The 22,277-nt window shown below is 35.5% G+C and overlaps 2 protein-coding genes across 2 annotated transcripts in view; one reads left to right on the top strand and one right to left on the bottom strand.

Moving 5' to 3' along the window:
- The window catches only part of CTNNA1 (catenin alpha 1), a 68,958-nt gene that overhangs the window by 25,952 nt on the left and 20,729 nt on the right, over nucleotides 1-22,277 (bottom strand). The window contains exons 8-9 of the mRNA XM_034432294.3: nucleotides 5,487-5,567; nucleotides 3,792-3,944 (exon numbers count right to left, since the gene is read on the bottom strand). Coding sequence (XP_034288185.1) covers nucleotides 3,792-3,944; nucleotides 5,487-5,567 — 234 coding nt within the window. The remainder of the gene's footprint in view (nucleotides 1-3,791; nucleotides 3,945-5,486; nucleotides 5,568-22,277) is intronic.
- On the top strand, nucleotides 11,679-14,310 carry LRRTM2 (leucine rich repeat transmembrane neuronal 2). Its single transcript, XM_034432295.3, has 2 exons — nucleotides 11,679-11,802; nucleotides 12,079-14,310. Exons 1-2 carry the CDS (start codon nucleotides 11,799-11,801, stop codon nucleotides 13,623-13,625), a joined length of 1,551 nt encoding a protein of 516 aa, XP_034288186.1. The 5' UTR covers nucleotides 11,679-11,798; the 3' UTR covers nucleotides 13,626-14,310.

Below are 22,277 nucleotides of genomic sequence, written 5' to 3'. Positions count from 1 at the left end.
TTTCTACATTTTTGGTGGTATTTGTTGCAGTTTAACTATCCCTAGGGATAGGAAAAACACTTCAAACTGAGAGCAAAATCCCACAAAATTAATTGTTTTTAACATTTATTTACACTGCGCTTTTATCTTGTTTGTCACATTTTGAACTGTCCAGAGTCAGTTTGGAGTCAAGTGTTGCCAAAATCAAATAAGTTAATATTCTAAAACATAAAAAAGTGCTTGTACTCAAAATGCAGCAGTTTCACATTCAAATTGAGATATTTTATGAAGCTCCATGCTAAAAATTATTTGATAAAAATGCTTTACACACATCTGAATATAGTCATTTCTTGATATTTATATTTTTGCTATGATCCTCGGATATAGGTTTTTTTTTTCATGATTCCACAAGGATCATCCTACAGAGATAAGTTATGCCTCATGCTGACAGAACTGATTCAATTGGTTATTAATAAATTATCAGGCTTTCTTTAAAACAAGTGTGCTATGCAGCAATTACATATTTATATCAATTGAATTTTTATTTGCGCATAAGAACCCAACTATGAGATAAGGGTCATAGATTTGTTTGCTTGCTATATTATTTGTGTTTTCATAAATATGAATATGTAAACTTAACAGCTCTCAATAAAGGAGAATATTTGTAGCTCAGGATTGAAATGAAGGGTCCTTGGTGCTCTTTGAGCTTGCTTTTTTACTTGCAGACGTTTCATTACCCTAACTTGGTAAAATCATCAGTGCTGATGTTATCTAGGGTAATGAAACATCTGCAAGAAAACAAGCAAGCTCAGAGAGCACTAACCCTAACCCTTAACATCTCTCTAACAGAATGAGGAACCATTAACAAAAAATTAGAAAATGCTAGGAAGCTACTTATGGCTCAGTTCTGAAATTACGATAGCCACTCCTTCATGGTCATGTGACTGCACTGTGGGCACTCAGCAACCAGCCCACATTTACACTTTTTGTAGTGTTCTGCAGTCACATGACTAAGATTCATAATGTTTCCCCCCAGAAACAGGTATTTTTCTGGGGGAAAATGTCCATAACAAACAATGAGTTTGCTTAATGATCACTGCAAAAAAAGATCATAAAATTGGGTCCGGTCATAGGATGACCCACTTTTCAACCTTCATTGCCAGGCTCAATTATGGTTGCAAGCCGAGGATTACCTGCACTGTATTCCATTATTATTACCTATTACTCTATCATAAGACTCCATATTATTACTCGAATGATTCAACATTTGTTCCTTAAATTTATTTTGTCTTCAGTCTCCTCTCTCTGAGATTTTTTTCTTCTTCTGTTAACGGATAGCAAGTTTTTTCCATTGTGCTTTCTTTTATGTTGGGCCTTTATATTTCTTTTCCTCTCTTTTGAACTGTCCATTCCTTCTGAAGGAAAAACACCTTTGATTTGGATACTATTCTCAAGTTTGCTGGAGGCTGCACAGCTCCAAAACACCTGTTTCCTCCCACAAATCATGTCAAGGTTGCTGCTTCATTGGCAACTCTGCTGGGCTGATATGGGGGGGGGGAGAGGAAGGAAAGGCTCAACTGGGAGGGAAAGAAGGCAGTGCAGGTGTTTGCAATTTTTTTTAAACAGCTGGCTCTTCCACACAACCCACCCTAAAAAACCCACAACCCTGAAGAAATAGAAATCGCTAAAAGTTTCAGACGGCAAAATATTTATGCTAACCCTTGATTTCTCTTACATTTCCCCCTCTCACATTTCTTTTTCTGAAAATTATGGTGTTATATCTGTTTGATATTCTGGAATATAAAAACAAAAATAAATTTTCCATATTGTAATACAGCATTCGTATTTTCCTGTTTTATAGTTTTTGCCTACTTGTTTTTTTCTAAATGTAGAAAAACATGTTCTAGAGTACAACATGTACAAGTAGCCCTTGACTTATGACCATTTGTTCAGTGATCATTCTGAATTATGTCAGCACTCAACCAAGGGACCTATGACCGACCCCTCTCTGGAGTTACAGCCCCTGCGATCACAAGAACAAAATTCAGGTGCTTGGCAATCTCCCTGGGTTTAGAGAAACTGCAGTGGTCTTTGTCTATCTCCCACCCTCCTCTTCTAAGCTCATTGGGTTCCTGCAAGTTTGGGCCTGCTTCCCACCTCACTGGGTCTCTGCAAGCCTAAGACTGCTTCCTATCCTGCTGGTCCAACACTCTCTTCCCTCCTGTCAGGGCTTGGTCCCCTTACTTTTTCTGTAGATATCCTTTGGGAAGCCATTCATCCTTTAGTTGAAAGTTTTTCACCTTTCTAAGCATTACCATATTTTTCAGCGTATAAGAAGCACTCCTCCCCCCCTCCAAAAAAAAAAAAAAACTAGGTGGAAATGTCTGTGTGTCTTATAATCCAAATATTGTGGTGAGGGTGGAGGGTTGGTGTTCTAGAACGAGTGGTGGTGGCGAAGGGGTCGTGGTGGCGAAGGAGCTGCAGCAAATGGGCTGCAGCAAATGGGTCACGGCAAACAGGCCAGATGAATACCGGATGGATGCTGGGAGGCAGAGGCAGATCCCCCCCCCCCGTTTTCCTCCCCAAAAGCTTGGTGCATCTTACAGTCTGAAAAATATGGTATATATCGTTCAGTATTGGGTTGATAAATTTCATGAAGATCTGGCTGTCTTTATCCCTTGATACAAATATGCAAATAAGACAAAGAACCAAAGCATATACCCCATGTACCAAAGGAAGGCAGAGGTAGAACAGGATTTACTAAATCAAGAAGAATTTATTATTAATCTACTTATTTCCAATCTGTCATAAATTATATTGCTAAGATGAAGAAAACTGAGGTAGGGGATTAAGAAGAGATTTCTGTACATGAAAAGACTCTATTTCCTTAATCTCCGGTACTAAAAATAAGTTTCTGGGCTCAAATACTAAAGTCTAATTTTGTGTTTTCTGTCAAGCGCTGACTGATGGATTTTAAGGTTCTTGTAAAAGTAAATAAGAAAGTCATTTGCCATCAATCTGCATTCTGTCTATCCTGTCATGCACTGTTTTATGAACTAGAAAGGAACATTTATAGAAATCAACAACTAAAACATTTTTCATAGTAGGAAAGAGAGAGAGATATGTAATTTTATGAGAACTCGCCTAATCCAGAAATAATTAATAACTTGGAATAGGGAAATGCTTCTTATAGTGCAGACAAGGCAAATTAAATTTCAATATAGTTCTTTAATAATGCTTTTTGTCAAATTTGTAATTATCGTTTCAGAATCTGTCCATTACATTTTAAGAGGCATGGATGGCCTTGGGCTGACTATTGCTGCTACCAATAGTCTGATGAATAAATTTTCTATTTACTTTCATCTTCCCAGATATAATAGTAACAAATGGATAAGTACAAGTGTTTTTATCTAAAATATTTTGTGCCAATTTGAGCTAATGTGTTGGATAATCTAGAATGTGATCCAGTCCAAGTGTAGATCAAGTCTTTAAATTTTGCTCTGATTTTAATTAATAACTACAAAAGAATAAGGAATTAGGGTGAAGTGCAAAGATATCTTAAGTCTAAGAATTTATTTGCATAAAATGTATTATGCTTAACTATTTGAGTAAGCAAGTGGGTTTGGGGTTTTTGTTTGGGGGTGGTGGCGCTATTACATTTCCAAGGTATAATACATCCTATTCCCAATGGGCTGTAAAAATCAATTGTCAAAAAGGGCTACTAGAACATTAAGTACTCCAAACCCATCAAAGAAGGCATAATCTATTTCCCACAATGCTCATGTGGCATCCAGATTTAATTATCACAGTACCTCAATCAGCTTGTTGGCATGTTCACGGAAAACCTGTGCATATTCCTTAACTTCTTTCTCATTCCCATTTTTAGCAGCTTCAATCAAAACAAGGAGCGGCACATTTGTTTCCAGAAAAGAATCTGAAACATGGTCCATAACTGCTTTACGGAGCTAGGAAGAGAAATCAAAACAAAATTAAGTTGTTCAACAAGGCAAAATGCTATTTTCAATTTCTGCATTATTAAAATACACTTTACCTTCTATTTAAACATACGTGGCCTTTCATGGAGAATAATTATTTCAATGTAGGTGGGATTTTGTTTTTGAAATCTCAAAAAATTATTTGATTAATTACTTTCAGAATAGACCTAGATCAAAACACAGGTTCAGCTTCCATTTTGGTTGACCAAGGACAAAGATATAAAACTCCTTTAACTGATGACTCTAATGACTAAAAAAAAAACTAATGATATTATATTTTGTTGAAAAAGAGAGTTCATTGCAGGGGTGGGTGCTACTTAACTTTACTACCAGTTCGCATCGCGCAGAAGCTTCTCCGCATGCGCAGATCAACTTTGATGACATCCGGGTCAGTGGGCGGAGCCTCCCGCCGGTTTTACTACCGGTTCTTGCAAACAGGAGGCAACCCACCACTGGTTCATTGTTATAGTAGGGAATGGTAATCTATACTGATCCCTAAAGAATCTATCCAGGGCTGAACAAGTGATCAAGAATGTCTAGCCATTCACTGCCTAGTGCTCTATTTTATACACATCTGAAATCACTAAAGAGATTCTATTCTAGATGACCATTTCCTTTTGTTGGTTGTGCATTAATGTTTCCTGGGGTGAGGAAAGAAAGCGTCTAATCTTGACTTGACGGATGGTTGACTCAGTCTTCCATCCTTCCAAGGTGGGTAAAACGAGGAGCCAGATTGTTGGGGGTAATATGCTGACTCTGTAAACCGCTTAGAGAGGGCTGTAAAAGTACTGTGAAGTGGTATATAAGTCTAAGTGCTATTGCTATAATCTCATCTCCCAAGAATTCACATAAGGACTGCTGCTAACAGTTGTGGAGAAAAGTTTTAGGTTCTCCTGCCCAGGTTATGAATAATATAAAAGACTATGCTCTCTGGGGTGTAGCGGGAAGGTCAAGATTTATTGGCAGCATTGACTTTCTCAGTTTGGTCCTGTCACTGGGTTGAGAGGAAGAGAAAAAAATATTATACTTGTGAATGTGACAGAATAAAGAAATCATCATACTCTAGATCAGTGGTGGGTTTCAATTTTTTTTACTACTGGTTCTGTGGGCGTGGCTTGGTGGGCGTGGCATGGCTTGATGGGCGTGGCAGGGGAAGGATACTGTAAAATCTCCATTTCCACCCCACTCTGGGGGAGGGATACTGCAAAATCCCCATTTCCTCCCAATCAGCTAGGACTTGGGAGGCAGAGAATAGATGGGGGCGGGGCCAGCCAGAAGTTTTACTACCGGTTCTCCGAACTATTTAAAATTTCTGCTACCGGTTCTCCAGAACTAGTCAGAACTTGTTGAAACCCACCTCTGCTCTAGACTTAAGGTTAGCTTGCCCAGTTTTCATAAAATCCAAGCATTTAATTGTCTATAATTGACAGATCTGAAAAAAATTGCTAGAATAAATGGTATGCTTTGTAATAGCAGACTACATGAGCATTTAATACATATTTAATACTATACCTGTCTACGCAAATCTCTTGTCTTTTTTGTCATTTTGTCTATTGCCAAATTGAGGGCATCACTTCTTTCTTTGCGTCCAGCCTAGAAAATCAAATAAAGCAGCATTAGATTAAAGTACTATAATTATACAATAGCTCAAGTATAAATTCCATTGACTTTCCCACTCATTCAGTATCAATGCCAAAGTGAAATCAGCAGAGGTCTTGTATAACAAAACAGTAGTATTTTGAGTACAGTAGTTTGAGAAGTTTGATTGAACTCGCGAGAAGGTTTTCTTTTTCAACGGCAAGGAGCGCGACAGAGCTTGAAAGGTAAGACCTGCATTCTGCTTCTCGCTGATCCCACCTGCCACCCCCAAATTGCATCCCTAAAGGGGGTGGGTGGCTAAGCAAGGGCAGGAGCCCTGTCATGCCCAGCGAGGGGGGGAGAAGAGACAGCAAGGGGAGCTACGTCTCGTTCCACGTGTCTTGCTTCTCCCCCGCCCCACCACCCCTTTTGATAAAGAGACGGTGGGGAAGGGAAGCAGCCAGGCTGCTGTTGCCATTGGAGTGGGGTGGGACATGTTGGGCCACTCGGCCGGCATGAAGAACAGGGAGGGGAGGGCATGTCCCCACCTTCCCCCACTTCAGCCTCACCTCAACTCATTTTGGTTGCGCGGCAAGCAACCAAAGGAAATGGTGGGACCAGCTGCGCATACATGTAAGTAGTTGGTGGTGGGGGGCTTATTTTGCGGGGGTGGCTTGTATTATTGCATGCGTTGAAAAGCCCAATTGGGCTTATTATTCGGACATGTCTTATTTGGGGGGGGGGAACACAGTATATATAATTATGTTCAATAATTTTTGTTGAGTATGCTTAGAACTGCACGCTTAGTTCCTGTAAATTTCTAGATTTGCTAGGTGTAGTGGACTCACCAGTTACATTGAGGAAGATGTTAAGAAGAGGCTGAGCATAGATTTTTTGCATTGCAGAAAGCAGTGCAGGTCTGACCTCCCCCCCAAATCCCTGAAGCCTTTTGACCGATCCCAAGAGAAAATGCAATCAAGTCTGGCGAGATTCTTGTAACATAGGTGACTAACAATAAAACCTCTGCTTGAGATCTTCCACGAACAATTCTGGTTATTTGTGCCTGATACTAAAGGTGATTTGTACACTTCACTCTGACATAACATGGTTGTTTAATTTCAGCACAATTAACCATTATGGGCTATTCAATAAATCGTAGTTAAACAAAGCATAACTTAGAACAATATATGAATCCAGATGTGAAATTAGTTGAATTAAAAGAAACCTGAATAAAGATGAACCTCTTAATTACATGGACAGATTGTTCTAACTTCCAGGAAAACTAATAATCTTGTTTGATTAAATAGCCTTTAGGGATCTTTTTCTGATTAGTTCCACCTGTTTAGAAGTGGTCATCTCTTGCAGGAAATAAGTCATCGCTGCTTTTACTTAAGTTAGCAACTGTTTCTGTCCCCAGTTATTCCTTAAGCTCCTTGTGGCCAACAGCTCGTGTGTCAGATTTACAAGTTTGGCATCTGTCTATAACATGACAACCTTTGTTACATTATGACAGTGTAGAGAAGGAGATGCATGCGTCTAAGATTCTGAATCCACATACATGAGTGCAAAAAGTCAAGGGAAATGGAAGATATATTTCTCAAGAAAAACATTTAGTACTAGTAAAACACAAGGCCCCTTTTTGTACAGGTGGCAGTATTGTACTAGAAAAACATCTGTTGAATTTCACTAACTAAGCAAGCAGGCTATGCCTATGCTAGGATATAAGGCTAGTTATGTTTATTTAAAATATTTTGAAAAGAAAACATGACAAACATTAGTATCTTTGAGAGCTTTTAAGTAAAAAGGCAGGATAAAAATAAACTAACATGGATAATAACATTCTCCAGGAAATAAAACATTCAGATACAACAGAAGATGCAAAGAATAATATGTAAACCAACCTAGATTATGTTAAAACGAAAACTTGCATGTGGCAATACAAATTCTGTCTTTACATCCTTACATCCAATGCAAGTACATAGATGTAGGTTTGGCATCAATTCTGTTTTGTCATATCCTTTACAATATCTGCAATTCCTATGGATAATGGGATAAGGAAGCTGTAGCTATGGCGGGCAACAAGGAATATAATTATGCTGCCATGGTACATTGTGCAAACACTTTTTATGGGGATCCCCCTCAGAAATCCAAACTTAATCCTCATCAATCTGAATGCTAGATTGCCTTGATATCCTATGATAAGCAAGCTTGGTTTTTAATCTAAGGCAAACACATTACTGCATTTCTAACCCAGGGTTTCCGAAATAGGTATACTCTAGCTGACTCCATGTTTTTCTGCTTAAGAGTTATTGACTATGTGTCACAAACAATAAATTGTGCTTTGAAAGGATTGAATCTCATAAAATGAAGACAAATTCCAATAGCTGGATTCAAACCAATGATCTGCTTCCAAAATGTCTATACACCTATTTGCTGGAATAGAATAATTCATGTATTATAAGTGAAAGTTTAGACTAGTAGTATAAGTAGAAATATATTTAAGTTAGGATTTAAACTTGTATATCACTATATAGTAACATATTTTTATTGTATGACATTGACCTAATATATTTTAATGATGTGCAGTGTCTAAGGTAGTTGGTGGGTAGTCTAGAAATATAATAAATAAATGAACATCCAGATGGAGGAACCACTCTGGTTTTTATGCATGTTCCCTTTGAATATGTTACCAATGTATAATAATTCTTCCGGTCATACATATTATTTTACCTAAGATAAACTACAGCAGTATCCATCTTGGACAAAGTTTCTTGGAATTTAATGTCCATTGTTTAAAATTGGAAGCCAAATGATAAATGGCTCTTATCTTGCAAATCATTTATAATCTGAATTTCCAGCCCTACAAATGCTACCTATATGCAATATTAACCTCATTTTCTTTACTTATTCATTACTATCGTTTTGTTGATATATTTCTCTTTAAATTTCACTTTAAGATTTCCCCTTCTTCAGTTGCCTTTGTAAATATCTGGCATAGTTATTTCTACTTTTGTCTTCCTTTGGCTCTTCTAAGATCTGAACAGTTAACTAACAGCAGCCAAATGGTCTACTCCACTATCTTAAGGGCATCAGGCAATTACAAGAAAAAATTATGAGAGATTTCCACATCACAAACAATTATATCCAAATATACTCTCAATAATCTAAATTGTTCAATTCAATTACATAAAAAGACAGCAAAACCGGGAGAAAAATATATGACTTTCTATTACTATCTTTATTTAAAAATGATTCCCTTAATTAAAGCAGAGATGAGTTTTTCTTTCATAAATGGTACTGCAGATACTATTTAAATAGGACAGACACTTCTGTCCCATATTCATTCATTCATTCATTCATTCATTCATTCATTCATTCATTCATTCAATCATTCGCTCTCGCCTCTCACATGTACACTACAGTTCTGTGTGGCAGAAAGGATGATAGCTACTTATCCTCCTCTTCTTACTTGAAGGAGATACTCATCTTTTACAAATGAAGGGCCAATAGTTCCTTTTTTCAGTGATCTTGTCCCCTCTCCTCCAGTTTGGTCCACCTTTTCTTTTTTCATTCCAAATATGACTATCCCCTTTTCACTCCCTTTCACCATCCCATTTTTCTTTTCTTTTCTTTTCTTTTTACTGTTCAGCTGGAATGAAGATGTGTGCATGCACTTACATTTTTATGCAACAGGGAATAATTTTGTGTATGTGCATGCACACACAGAAAGAATTGATTAAAAAAATTGGAGTGCCTTATTTTACATACAACTAGGGATTAATTCAATTTCAGCTTTTATCCTTTTTAAGATTGTGGCTTCTGGCAAGTATCTGTAAACCAGACTAGATATATGTCATATGCACAGGTCCTTTGGAAGGGGAAAAACCTTCCAGGACTGGATTCAGCAGAGGATGGTATACTTAAGTCTGATATAGTAAAAATGTATGCATTAAATATAATAACTGAACATGCTCATAGCTTTTTCATCTCTTCATTTCTTGGACATTGTCTAAAATTTAGGGTCTCTTCCTTACGTCTACCTCAAATATTTGGAAACTATTATGCATTATTTAAAAATATGAGTTCCAAGATCTAAAATAAAAAGGACTCAGCTAAGATAGTGGCGAGTTTAGTACTTGCATAGTACTATAGCCATGCACAGCATGGAGCTGCCTTTCAGTAGGTATTTGGAAGTCTGGCATTTTCAGTTTCAAAACCATACCTCTATGAACACATTTTCCCTTCCCAATCAAAAAGTTCAGCAGAAGATTGGATCTGATTTGGAAGTTGCAAAGCGAAGGCACTTGGAAGTTTCTTTATGACTTAGAACCAGACATAAAAGTTCCACATCCCACTGTTTTTGATCTAGAACAGGAAAGGACCTCTTCAGCTAGAGACCAACTCAAACACCATCTTTTTTCAAGAAAGGAGGTACTTGTTCCTATTTTGTCAAGTCTGCTAACTACTAATCACTACGTCAAGTCAGAGCATCTTTGGACTTTGTGTGCTTCCTTGGTTGCTGTTGAACAGTTTCCATCATTCTAACTGTGGATGGACAAGTGCAGTTTTTGGCTTGGCTAATGAGATCTGGTAAAATCTGTAGCTAACCTCCCCCACCCCACCAGCCAAATGTAAAGATTCAGATTTGATGGTAATTTTTTTTTCTGAAAAGTAGTGCATATTCAAAATTCTAAAAACTGTAACTGAAAATTCTTGATATATTATCTGCCATAAATATGTGATCAAGAATTCTACAAGTGTCAGGTGAAAAGAAAGTAATTTCTCTGAGAAAAATAGGAATAGAAAAAACTAGCATAGTTACTTACACTGCTAAATCATAGTTTTAATATCATGCATGAATGCATATATGTATACACACACACACACACACACACACACACACACAAATTACAGGTTACTTTACCAGTTAAAAAATTATAGCAGTGACAGAATAATATTCAAAATATAGTGTGAGGTTACGTCCTATTAGCATTAATTCTTATTAACTGAGAATTATATTTCAATGTTGCCAAATTTGGATAAAACTATATTACCATTTCCAAATCAAATATTTACTAGGTTATTTACATTATTTGAACGGATAACTGCAAAGCCAAGGGTACAGTGAAATACTACTGCCTCTGGTTTACTCTTCAGTTCAATTTAAGAAGTAAAAGAGCTACATATTTAATAATTAAAGATGTCCTGTATATTTCCAGGGACATAGTCATTTAAAATGGAATCCACGTATGTATTGAGTATGTATACATGTTTCTAAATTCTGTCTGAACTACCCAGATGAAGAATCATCAAAGCCAGTGCAATTGATTTTCACACACAACTTTACAATTTTTAATATAAGCTATACATTTATAAATATAGTCCCTTTAAAAAAAACTTTATAAGTGCATGCTACTAATTTCTAAAGTGCTATATCATGTGCGAGTTTTTCTGTTAAATTGTATTTGGGGACAAAGTGTTTGTGTGTGTGTGCGTGTGCGTGCGCGTGCGTGCGGTGTAATGCTCTTGTGTACCACCTTTACAGTTTTCATACAGAATACCAACACAAATATAAATCACAAAAATCAAAATCTGTACAGCTTAAGATTGTAGTAATAAGCATGTAATCTACAAGACAGCCTCTTGCAAAATCATTCCTATCTTCTGGATATCAGCTGAAGAATTCTTACTTTTTTTCCTCTTAGTGGTAGTCTAATCTCACAATTGAGAGTTTGCACTATAGTGCCTTAAACTGCAAAAGCTTCTGGAAAACCCAAACAAAAAGGAACGTCACAGGGTGACGTCAGCCTATATACAGTTGTGTGGTAGCAGCACATAAGCAAATGCGTTCTGTACCTTAGCCCTGAAAGCTTTTCAGCAAATGCATTCAAGCGACTACAGAAGCTTCTCTCAGTGATAAGCTACCCATCTGCCATCAACAAGTTAAGAGTAAAAAAGCCATAGCTGTGGAAAGCGTTTGCAATTAAGCAGCTGTACAGTATAAGAAAATCTGCCAATCAACTCAGCACTGATTCAGGAATTAACAGATCTGCCACTGGAAATCAAGGTCATGAATTCAAAGGAATATATTGGAAATGGGATGTGAAGTCTTTTTATTTACTCCAGAATCAAAGGAGAGTAAAGAGAGTAAATGATTTAAAAGCTGACAACGTTAGAGCTTTTTAAAGACTCACTGTGTTGAGTCTAAAACTACGACTGAATGCAACCTCCAACGTACTCAAAAGAATGGGTAAGTTTGCATTATTTGACTTGTTTTACAATGTGCAGTTAATCTAGCTTTTGAAATGCACGTTTAGGAAGCAGTACTTTTTTTAAGACTGGGGAACTGTTTATCAGTAAATTCAGTAACTTAGATATCTCTACCAAGATTTTTTTATAATAAAAATTAAAGCTCCAAAACATTTTAATGCATGTCATTATTTGCAGCAATCTTTCTCTTCTTGTTCTAAGCATACCTCTGATACGAATATCCTATTTTGTTGTTTCCCTGAATTATATTCTGCAGGCTTACGTTTCAAGTGGCCATTAGGGGCTCCTATGCTGGCAGCAGTATATGCAATGAGTATTGTTTTTAAAATGCTGCCTGCCTTGGGCACGGCTTGTCCAGCAAAATGCCGTTGTGAGAAGCTGCTCTTTTACTGTGACTCTCAGGGGTTTCACTCAGTGCCAAACACCACTGACAAGGGCTGTCTAGGTTTGTCATTGAGGCACAATTTTATTATGGAACTTGAAGGGGATCAGTTTGCAAGCTTCAGTCAACTTACCTGGCTTCATTTAGACCATAATCAAATTGATACAGTAAGAGAAGATGCTTTTCAAGGACTATATAAACTCAAGGAATTAATTTTAAGTTCAAACAAAATATCTTATTTACCAAACACAACTTTCAGCCAGCTGCTTAACCTGCAACATTTGGATCTCTCTTTCAATCAATTATCTGCTTTGAATCCTGAATTGTTGTATGGCCTTCGTAAACTGCAAACCCTGAGTTTACGTTCCAATTCTCTGAGGACTATTCCAGTCCGCCTGTTCTCAGACTGTCGTAGTTTGGATTTTTTGGATTTGAGCACAAATCGCTTGCGAAGTTTGGCGCGCAATGGATTTGCAGGATTAACCAAACTAAGGGAGCTTCACCTAGAGCACAACCAGCTGACAAAGATTAACTTTGCTCACTTTCTTCGGCTAAGCAATCTGCACATGCTCTTCTTACAGGGGAATAAAATTAGCAACCTGACCTGTGGGATGGAATGGACCTGGAGCACTTTAGAAAAGCTAGATTTGTCTGGAAATGATATCAAAGCCATTGATACGACAGTTTTTGAAATAATGCCTAATCTTAAAATTCTCCTAATGGATAACAACAAGCTAACCACTCTGGAGTCCAAGGTTTTATATTCACTTAAATCCCTAACGACTGTGGGTCTCTCCAGCAACCCCTGGGAATGCAGCCCCAAAATATGTGCACTAGCCACATGGCTCAGTGGCTTCCAAGGTCGGTGGGAATATTCCATCCTTTGTCATACCCCAAACCATACCCAGGGAGAGGATATTCTAGATGCAGTTTATGGTTTTCAGCTTTGCTGGAATTTATCGACTGTTGTTACCCCCATTGCTACAACTCACAGAGCTCCAACAACTGAATATACAAGGCGAATAAGCTCCTCAAATTTCCATGTGGGAGATAAAGAAATTTCAACCACCACAGGCATACCCTTTACCACAGAAGAACAGATGCCTGAACCAAACAATGTCATCTTCACCCAGCAGGTAATTACAGGAACAATGGCTTTATTATTTTCTTTCTTTTTTATCATTTTTGTAGTGTTCATCTCCAGGAAGTGCTGTCCTCCCACATTAAGAAAAATTAGGCAGTGTTCAATGATTCAAAGCCACAGGCAACTACGATCTCAAACACGGCTGCATATGTCAAATATGTCAGACCAAGGACCATATAATGAATATGAACCTGCCCATGAAGGACCCTTCATCATCATTAATGGCTATGGACAATGCAAATGTCAGCAGTTACCCTATAAAGAATGTGAAGTGTAATATCTACAGGTAATCTAAGAACACAAAGGAGATAAACTTATTTTAAATTGCAGGGATCTGATACATTTTTAAAAAACTCAAATACTGAGAAAGCCTAGATTTTTCTAAGCAACTTGTTTTGAGTGATGCAGTAGTATTTCAGGGTGTTGGTTTTTTTTTTAAATAAACCCACAATATTTTCAGTGTTTAAATAACAGTGTTGGCATTACATTTGCATTCCTGATGTTTGGAATCTAAATATGCTCAGCCCAAAATATGTATATTGTTTCATGTTATGTAATTATATATGTAATTTTTTATTTTTTTACTCCCAAGCCTCCAGATATAATTTAGAAAAATAATTTGGATGAAAATATTGTTGGGTATCTATTTAATGGACTTAAGGGGGAATATTTTACCAAATGATGCATTGTAATTACTAAATTTTACCAACATTTCAGCCAGTTCAGTGTTTCACGAAGTACATACTAACCAAAAAACAAAAAGGTACTTTCCTTAAAAGATTGTTCTGTCTTGTGGTCTACAGTACAAAGGTGCAGAAAAGAGATTTTCCAGTCTACTACAGCATGGAATTTTAGTACTATTTTAACTCCATAGTAAGAATTCAGAATTCTAAATGTGTTGCAAATTCAGAATATAGCTACTGCCACTTCTGAATAAAGATCACATTCATTACTTCAAAATATTAACCTGCTCCAGCTATTCAGTAACATTTAGTGTGGTCTCCAAATATTACACGAGCTTCAACTTTTGTTAAATCTGTCCTGACTTTAATGGGCTACATTTCATACCAAGGAGCAACATATAAAGAAATGAACACTAAGGATTTTTTTAAAAGCAAAAAAGCCCTCTTTCTTTTCCTCAACAAGCGTAACTGACTACTTAATACCAGAAAACTATTTTCTATATTCATTACTATTCCTCTGGCACCAAATTATTCTCACAGAATGAACTCTCAATTACCACTGTAAATTCCAACACTGGATAATTTAAACACCAATCCAATATTCAAGGAGAGGGCTCTACTGATTGCAATATAATTAATTAATTTAATTACACTTGTGGAAAGAGTAAGAACTTTTAAAACTCAGATTGGTAATTTTTTTTTTGTGGAGAAAGATTATAATGTCATTTAAAATAGAACAAAATTTCTCTGAAAAGCAAATAATCAATTTTGGTTTAGTGTTTATGAAACTTACTATACTACACATTTGTGTAGTTTAAATGTAATACAATTAAGAAATTATTTAGTACAACTCTCAAATCATGAACACGTAATCAAAGGTATAATATTTTGAAGAAAATGTACATATGTAGATCTAACCATCATGCCAAGTTCAAGAATGATATTTGTTAGTGGGGAAAAGAAATATTGATGCTTGGATTCTTTAAATCAGTATATAACATTGTATATTGTACTATGCTGCAAGGTTTTCAAACAAATCATCATTTTTCTGATGCGTGTGCTATATAAATATCCTTGAATAAATATTGCAAAGGTTTGAACAGGGTGAAAAGGATGGAAATTTCAGACTTTAAAGCCAATGCATCAAATCCCAGTACTTGCAAGTTTTATAATTGGCATTACTTTAGCTCAATATCTTGGATTGTATTACTTAAAGCTCTATTAAACCAAACTATTAGTGAAAAGTAGATAAAATCTACAAATCCTCTACATGATAAGCCATTGTCTTTCAGCCATATACAGCTTATTCTATGCATCTGGTAACTAGATTTTATCTGCATTGAAACATAATATCTATTAAGAATCCACGTTCCACTTATCAAACCGAGAACTGCCTATGTTTTGGTCTCTATTTCCACCTACTAACTTAACAAGAACCCACTGTGTGTAAGGAAATTGGTTTGAAGGTGAAGAGAGATGTATAAACTGCAAAGATATGGAAGGCAACTGAGTAACAATTATGTTAACATTTACATTCTAACAGAACATTTTTCTCAGCATCTTAATGACATTTGTATCTCGTAAGATACTCCATTAGAATACAGCCCCACATTATTTCATCAGCATTACTTAACTACTATATGGAGTTGCAACAACTGGCTTACTAATTGGTCAAAACCTTTTATTATTACTATCCCTTCTCTTCAGAGCACTTCACCTAGGTTAGGAGATGCTGCAGGAAGTACTAGCAGCTAAGAGATTTATTTTCTCCTATGTTAATCTGTTCTCTTTTCTTTCTGAATTACCTGAAAACACCTATACAGTATAATATAATTTTCATAGTCATACAAGATTTGAGAATACAAATTTTAGCCCCTGAGTTACTATCTCATGTTATCATGCCTACGTATTTGACTGTTTAAAGAGAAAGTGCAGGACAATATTATGTGTTAATTCTATAACATCAGTCATATAGGCTGCATGGTATAGTTATATAATTACCAAAGTATATCAGCTGTAGACCAGTTTGGTTCTAGTTATGTTAATTGGATTTCTCTAATCTACTTTTCCTTAAGAGTCTAAAAGGAGGGCATTTTTTAAAGTGACAAAACTAACAGCTACTGATATCACATTCAGTAATGCAGCAAGTATTATTTAAGACTGACCAGTCCCAATATGTATTTTCACACTGACAGGATAATTAAATAAAGAGTCTGAATATATGCAAACGCCATAGGCAAAATATTAATATCACCCAAAAGCAATTTAAACACAATTTTCAGTGTCCCCCCTGCCCCGGATTATTATTTATTCATGGGAAGATGGGTAAGATATATCCTTGGCAAAGATCCAAATGCTGAATCATTAAATGAAATTTTAGGTGATATGTAAACCTATATGAATTAATTCTAAACTGGTGTTAAATTATGAGGCTATTGATCACACCCAGCCCAAAGCATCATATTTCTCCCAAATGCTCCAACCAAAGCTGAAATACAGATTTTGCCATTTTTATTAACAGTTCTTAACAGAATGCCATCTTGAATTAATTCATCTTCTATAGTTGATATTTCAAATGACGATTACAACAGTCCCAGAAGGAAAATAAATAATGGACCCATCACTTATTTTAGCACTATTCAATCAGTCCTTGAACATATAGATTATTTCCATTATTTCAGAAAGCAAAGGTTCCTGCAAGCAAGTCCCTGAATTAAATGTTCTCTGCTATTATAGGAAGAACAAGTTGTAATCGTTAATTATGTTCAATATCACCTTCCAGTCCAAGATCCAATACAAAGACTGAACTTTATAAGCTTTTACTGGCATAGTACTGTACTATAAATTCATATTAATTTAATATTGCAGGACATATTTAGTGGGGAATCTTATTGAGACATCATATAATATAATACAAATCATATCATCTAAATGAAAAACAAATAATGGTCATCATGTCTGCATCATCAATTTTAGAGATATATGCTATACTTCTATTTCAGTTATCATTCTATCTTCCCCCTCAAATTTTTAAATGTTGAAAATATTAATAGAAAATTCAAATGATTTCTACTAGCAATATTCCAAGTGCATTTTTGATGGTGGTGGTGGGAAGTTCATAATGCAGTAAGTGCAGTGTACAAAAACATTAAAAAAAATCTATACATTATAAAACTAGAAGCGGACTCTTTTTTGGTGCCCTTTCAAAATAAGAAACTGTGAATTTCATTTTCTTTCTTGGTTGTAAGTTTGCTTATATCTTTCCTTTATAATACAGGTTATAGGAAAATCTCTTTTTGGAATGAGCATACTGTTTTGCTTCCAAGATACAAATATGATGCCCTCGTGTTTTGGGTATTATCAATGTCACGGTATCATGATATCAATATCAAGTAGGCATTATTTTGTTACTTATATCGGGTAAATAGAAAATTTCCATATCACAATCCTCAAGATTTTTCATAAGGATGACAAATTGTAGAGGACTGCCTTTTTTAAATTCCAAGAACATAATATTAAATTTGAATTGGAAGTAGCTCAACATCATTAAATCAAATACTTCCACAAATTTTCATATTTTTCATGTTCTCATCTGCAAATTATTTATGAGGAACCCATGTTGGGCATAACGTCCAGTTTTATGTGCTAAGATTACTGTAATTTCTTAGGCTGTTTCATAAAATGAAGAAAAAATTATCAGCAGATTCTACCAAATCTTTTTTTTTTTTTTGGCACCTCTGAACTGGACTCTGCCAATAGACATAAGGGAATGTAAAGAGCTTAGTTTGATAATCCCATGTTATGAATTTTCTTATATTAATTAATCACCTGTTATTCAACATGATTTTATGACTCACTACATTGACAGAGTAGAATCCGAGAGATAACCTTCCAGAATACATGTGAAAAATCTTTTTTATATCAAACACCAGATTTTCCAACATAATCAAATTGATCACTTGTACAACAAAAAAAATCTTCAGTTCCTCTGCCAGTTTATGTGCAGTCAGCAAGGTAAGGCTCATAGCAAATTTAATTTCTAGTCCAAGTGCTTAAATAAGAAGATATAATATAAACCGTTCCATGTTTAAGTTTCTAAGTATGAGACTTAACAGTCCATGAAAGGAAAAACATCAGTCTCAAATTGCTCTGAGGCCATTCAAAGACTTCCACGGAAAGCACTGATAAAAAGTTCAAGAAAAAACATTTTGTAAAGGGATCAGAATGGTAAACAGATTACGAGGTCTCAGATTCTATCTTGTAAGAACAGGTTTTTGTATTTTAAATTATTTCATTCATTTAAGTAGACTTAAAAGATACTAAAACATGCAATATATGTAGTTCTTAAGCCCATTTCTACTCAAGGGTCTATGTCCCTAAGAGAAATGTGCAGTTTAACAGAAGACCACAATAAGCATTAAGAACTAATTACCGCATTTGAATTAAGAAGGAAATCACTTTTGTTAATATATGGTGAGCCTAATGTACATTAGAGATGCTTATCTGGGATTTTCAATCTAAAATTGAGAATAACTTCTGGACAGACATATATTCTAATATTTAGTCATCTCAACGCGTAAGTGGCTTTCAATTATCATAATTGCTGAAATTCAGACAACCTGACCTTAGAGGCTTTTGTTATAAAAGCACACCACATATCTTGCAACAAAAAATATCCAGTGTTTTCTAATAAGCATAGCTATTTGTTTAAAAGACAAGATTTAATTCTCCCTTTTCCTTGTACTGCTCTTCACTTTTCAAATTCCTAAAATCTGCAGTATATTTCAGAAGAGCAGTTTTTCATCCTTTTTAAGGCAGAAAAAATATCATTGGATTAAAAACACATTTAAATACTTCACTATTATTAATACTGCTCAGCATACACAGTGTAGTAGTAGTGATATTAATATCTCACATTAATAAGATCAGGATGTTACAGGAGAGGATGCCATTCCATCAGCAGAAAGTAAACATGAATTATTCCATATTATTTGAATGAAGCAATTCCTCTCCCCCCCATAACTAGATAGCCTTGTCTGATTACAAGAAGCAGAACTGCAATTTTCTAGGTGCTGTCTTAGCTTTTTTTTTTTGCTTAGAGGTTGAAAAATAACAATTTCTCCTTTCAGTAATATTAACTTCTATTCTGAGATGTCCTTCAATTATTTTGGTTATATGCTCTGGAAATAGGCTAAGAGGAATTAGGCAAAAGCAATGTGCATGTAATTTTCTTTTCAGAAAATGAGGACAATAATTTGCTTTTTAGATACATTTTGAAATGTAACGATATTTGAATGGCCTAATTTCCTGATAGACAAGCCCCATTATCAATTGAAGCTTAAAATGCCTTTGACCTTTCATTGTCTTCCCAATGTTTAAACTCTTATTAGTGCTGGAAATCATTTCTTAGTTTATCAGCCACTGCATATTCTTCTAACAGAAAAAAAAGCAGAAGAGACAGAGATGCCTTGTTAATCAGAAATAGTTCCTGGCATATGTGAATTTTTTAAAAAGTTTACATATTCATCCTTCACCTTTTCTGGAAGCTTGAAGCAGTATATAAATCCTTCCCCACCAACCTGTATCCCGTAATAACTTGTAATAAGAGAAAAAAAGATTGGTCCAGTTAATGACACAAGCTCTATGGTTAAGAGAAGAACCCTGGGATCTCCAGTGCAAGTTTAATGCACTGGCAGAAAAACTCAGCAGAGTAGTCTAGCTTGGAAACTAAAGATTGTTTTCCACTATGAAAAATTGCTACTGATCTATAGAACTGCAGATACTGGAAATTTTTGCTCCTTTTTTTTTTAATTAATCTTAATGATGTGTTATTAAATAAGCTAGGTTAAAATAATCTGTTGGTTTGTTTTCTTAAATAAAGATAAGCTTTTAATTAAATTAAAACCAAAACCAAAAGTATTACATCTTCTCACAGTACTGCCAGATGGCAAACACAAAATGGCTATGGTACTAAACCATAACTTTAGTATTTGATAGAGCTACACTCCTGTTAAAAGTTGCAATACTGCAATCAGTGTTCTACATATTGAGATCTTGCCACATAATTTTACATCTTATAACTAAGAGTAACCTATCAAATATGTATTAGGTTTTGAATAAATTCCAGAATCATAGAGCTGGAAGGGGCCTTGGACATCTACTAGTCCAAGGCAAGATCCTCATAACAACCCGGACAAATGGTTGTCCAATCTTTTCTTGAAAATCTCCAGTGATGATTTGAATTAATATCCATATAACAATGTTATTGCATAAATGGACCAAATATCTCAAAATAGGACTGGGAAAATGTCCGATTGCTGATACAGTCAATTTTCCTTTCTGCAAGGCATGGCATTTCACAACTATTTCTGAATTTAATTTTCTCAATAATGCAGAAAAGAAATTCATGAAACACTATAATTAACAAAGGTCAAATATTTTTAAAAATTAGTCATAATTGGTGAAGAGGGTTACGTGGCTTCCATTATTGAAGAGGATTGAATTAAATATATTACATACCAGTACCCACTAAATTAACCAAATTTTTAAGCTCATAGTTCATTCCAACACTACTCAAGTACAAACTTTCATGTCGTCAGCTTTACCAGGCGGACCAGACAGGAAACACAACCAGAAGCTAATTCCACTTTATTGTAAAGCTACATGAGCCATGGTGGCACAGTAGTTAAGAGTGCAGTACTGCAGGCTACTTCTGCCGACTGCCAGTTGCCTGCAATTTGGTAGTTTGAATCTCAGCAGACTCAAGGTTGACTCAGCCTTCCAATATGTTGACTTTGTAAACTGCTTAGAGAGCGCTGTAAAGCACTGTGAAGCGGTATATAAATCTAAGTGCTCTTGCTATTGTTAAATTAGCAGTGTCTTCTAAAAGGACCAATCTCCTGCCACCTCCTTTATAGACCAAGAAACTAAAGAGGGTCCCTCCTGAGCCTCTTACCCTGCCACTATCCAGCTGCAGGCTATGCTCTCTCTTATCTGACTATTCCTTAGGCACCATCTCTTCATCCTGTCTCCCAAGAACTTTCTCATATACATTATACATTAAGTCCTGTTCAACACTGTTTTTATTTAAATTTTAAGTCTCTAGATGTTTTCTATTTTCTGCGCAAAGTATGACAGTACTGAAACTGATTAACTGAAGCTACTGATTTCTGAATGGGGCAGATTCTGTTTCAGAAATTATGTCCTGTCTTACTAGACAGGCCAGTATATTGATAGTAAAATCCTTCCCCACCATCTTCTGGGCAACAAAGGACAAGGAGGGTGATTGGGGCTTTAATTTGCAGAAGGATGCAGTTTTGAAAATTGTGCAAAGCTACTTAGAACTCAAATATACTTCTTAAAGTTGGGCACACATGCATTAAAGGGCTATTTTTTCTTTAGTGTAGCATTGGTTTGAATCATCGTATGTACAGTATTTGTGGCTAAATCAAATTAATTTTATCATATAAAATTGTTATTTGGATTTCCAAATGTTCCAAAATATGCTTAAGTGCTATTTAATTAAAGTAACTATTTTTTCTAAGCACTTTAAGTACTTCAATTGCACATCTGACGACAAAATGAATGGATTTATAAATTACTATAGACTCATTGTCCAGGATCTTCTCAATCATCCTCTCCTTACTACCATATTGTAAGCTACTTTTGAAAGTTAAGTCCACAAGATAGTTTCACTGAAATATGAAAAAATATGGTTGAAATGAAAAGAAGTCAAACTGGACTCCTGAATCTTGAAGCATACCTTTAAGAGTTCTTCAGATCCCTGGCTACTATAAAATATTTGCTGACTGTACATTTTCAAAAGAATGTTATATTTTAAATATTTTATATTTAAAATACAAAATGAAGAGAGATGAATATACTTGGCTATCTTTTAGGATGTTTTCATATTTAGGCCATGTATTATCAAAGGAAATCAAGAAAACTAAACTCAATTTCTCACATTATTGGCTTCATTCATTTTCACAAAAGCTAGGGACAAAGCTAAAGTATCTGTTGTAAATGTGATAATTTCCACACTCTGTTGGAAGTCACGCCAGGAATGCTATCTGAAGATACCTCTAGGTGGTTTTTCAGGAGGCATCTAGAATATCAAAAAGTATATGAACATATCCAACAGCCGTAGGTAAAGTTTTAGGTGCCAGCTTTTCAAATTTATGGTATACTTATTTTTATAGAGGGAAACATGGATTCTAGTTGCAGTTTGGCAGTTCAAACCTCACCGG

The sequence above is a fragment of the Pantherophis guttatus genome, chromosome 1 (assembly GCF_059756535.1).
Source record: "Pantherophis guttatus breed Tessera chromosome 1, ASM5975653v1, whole genome shotgun sequence".
NCBI classification, from domain to species: domain Eukaryota; kingdom Metazoa; phylum Chordata; class Lepidosauria; order Squamata; family Colubridae; genus Pantherophis; species Pantherophis guttatus.
The sequence above is the reverse complement of the archived record's forward strand: the minus strand, read 5'-3'. Positions and strand labels throughout refer to the sequence as shown.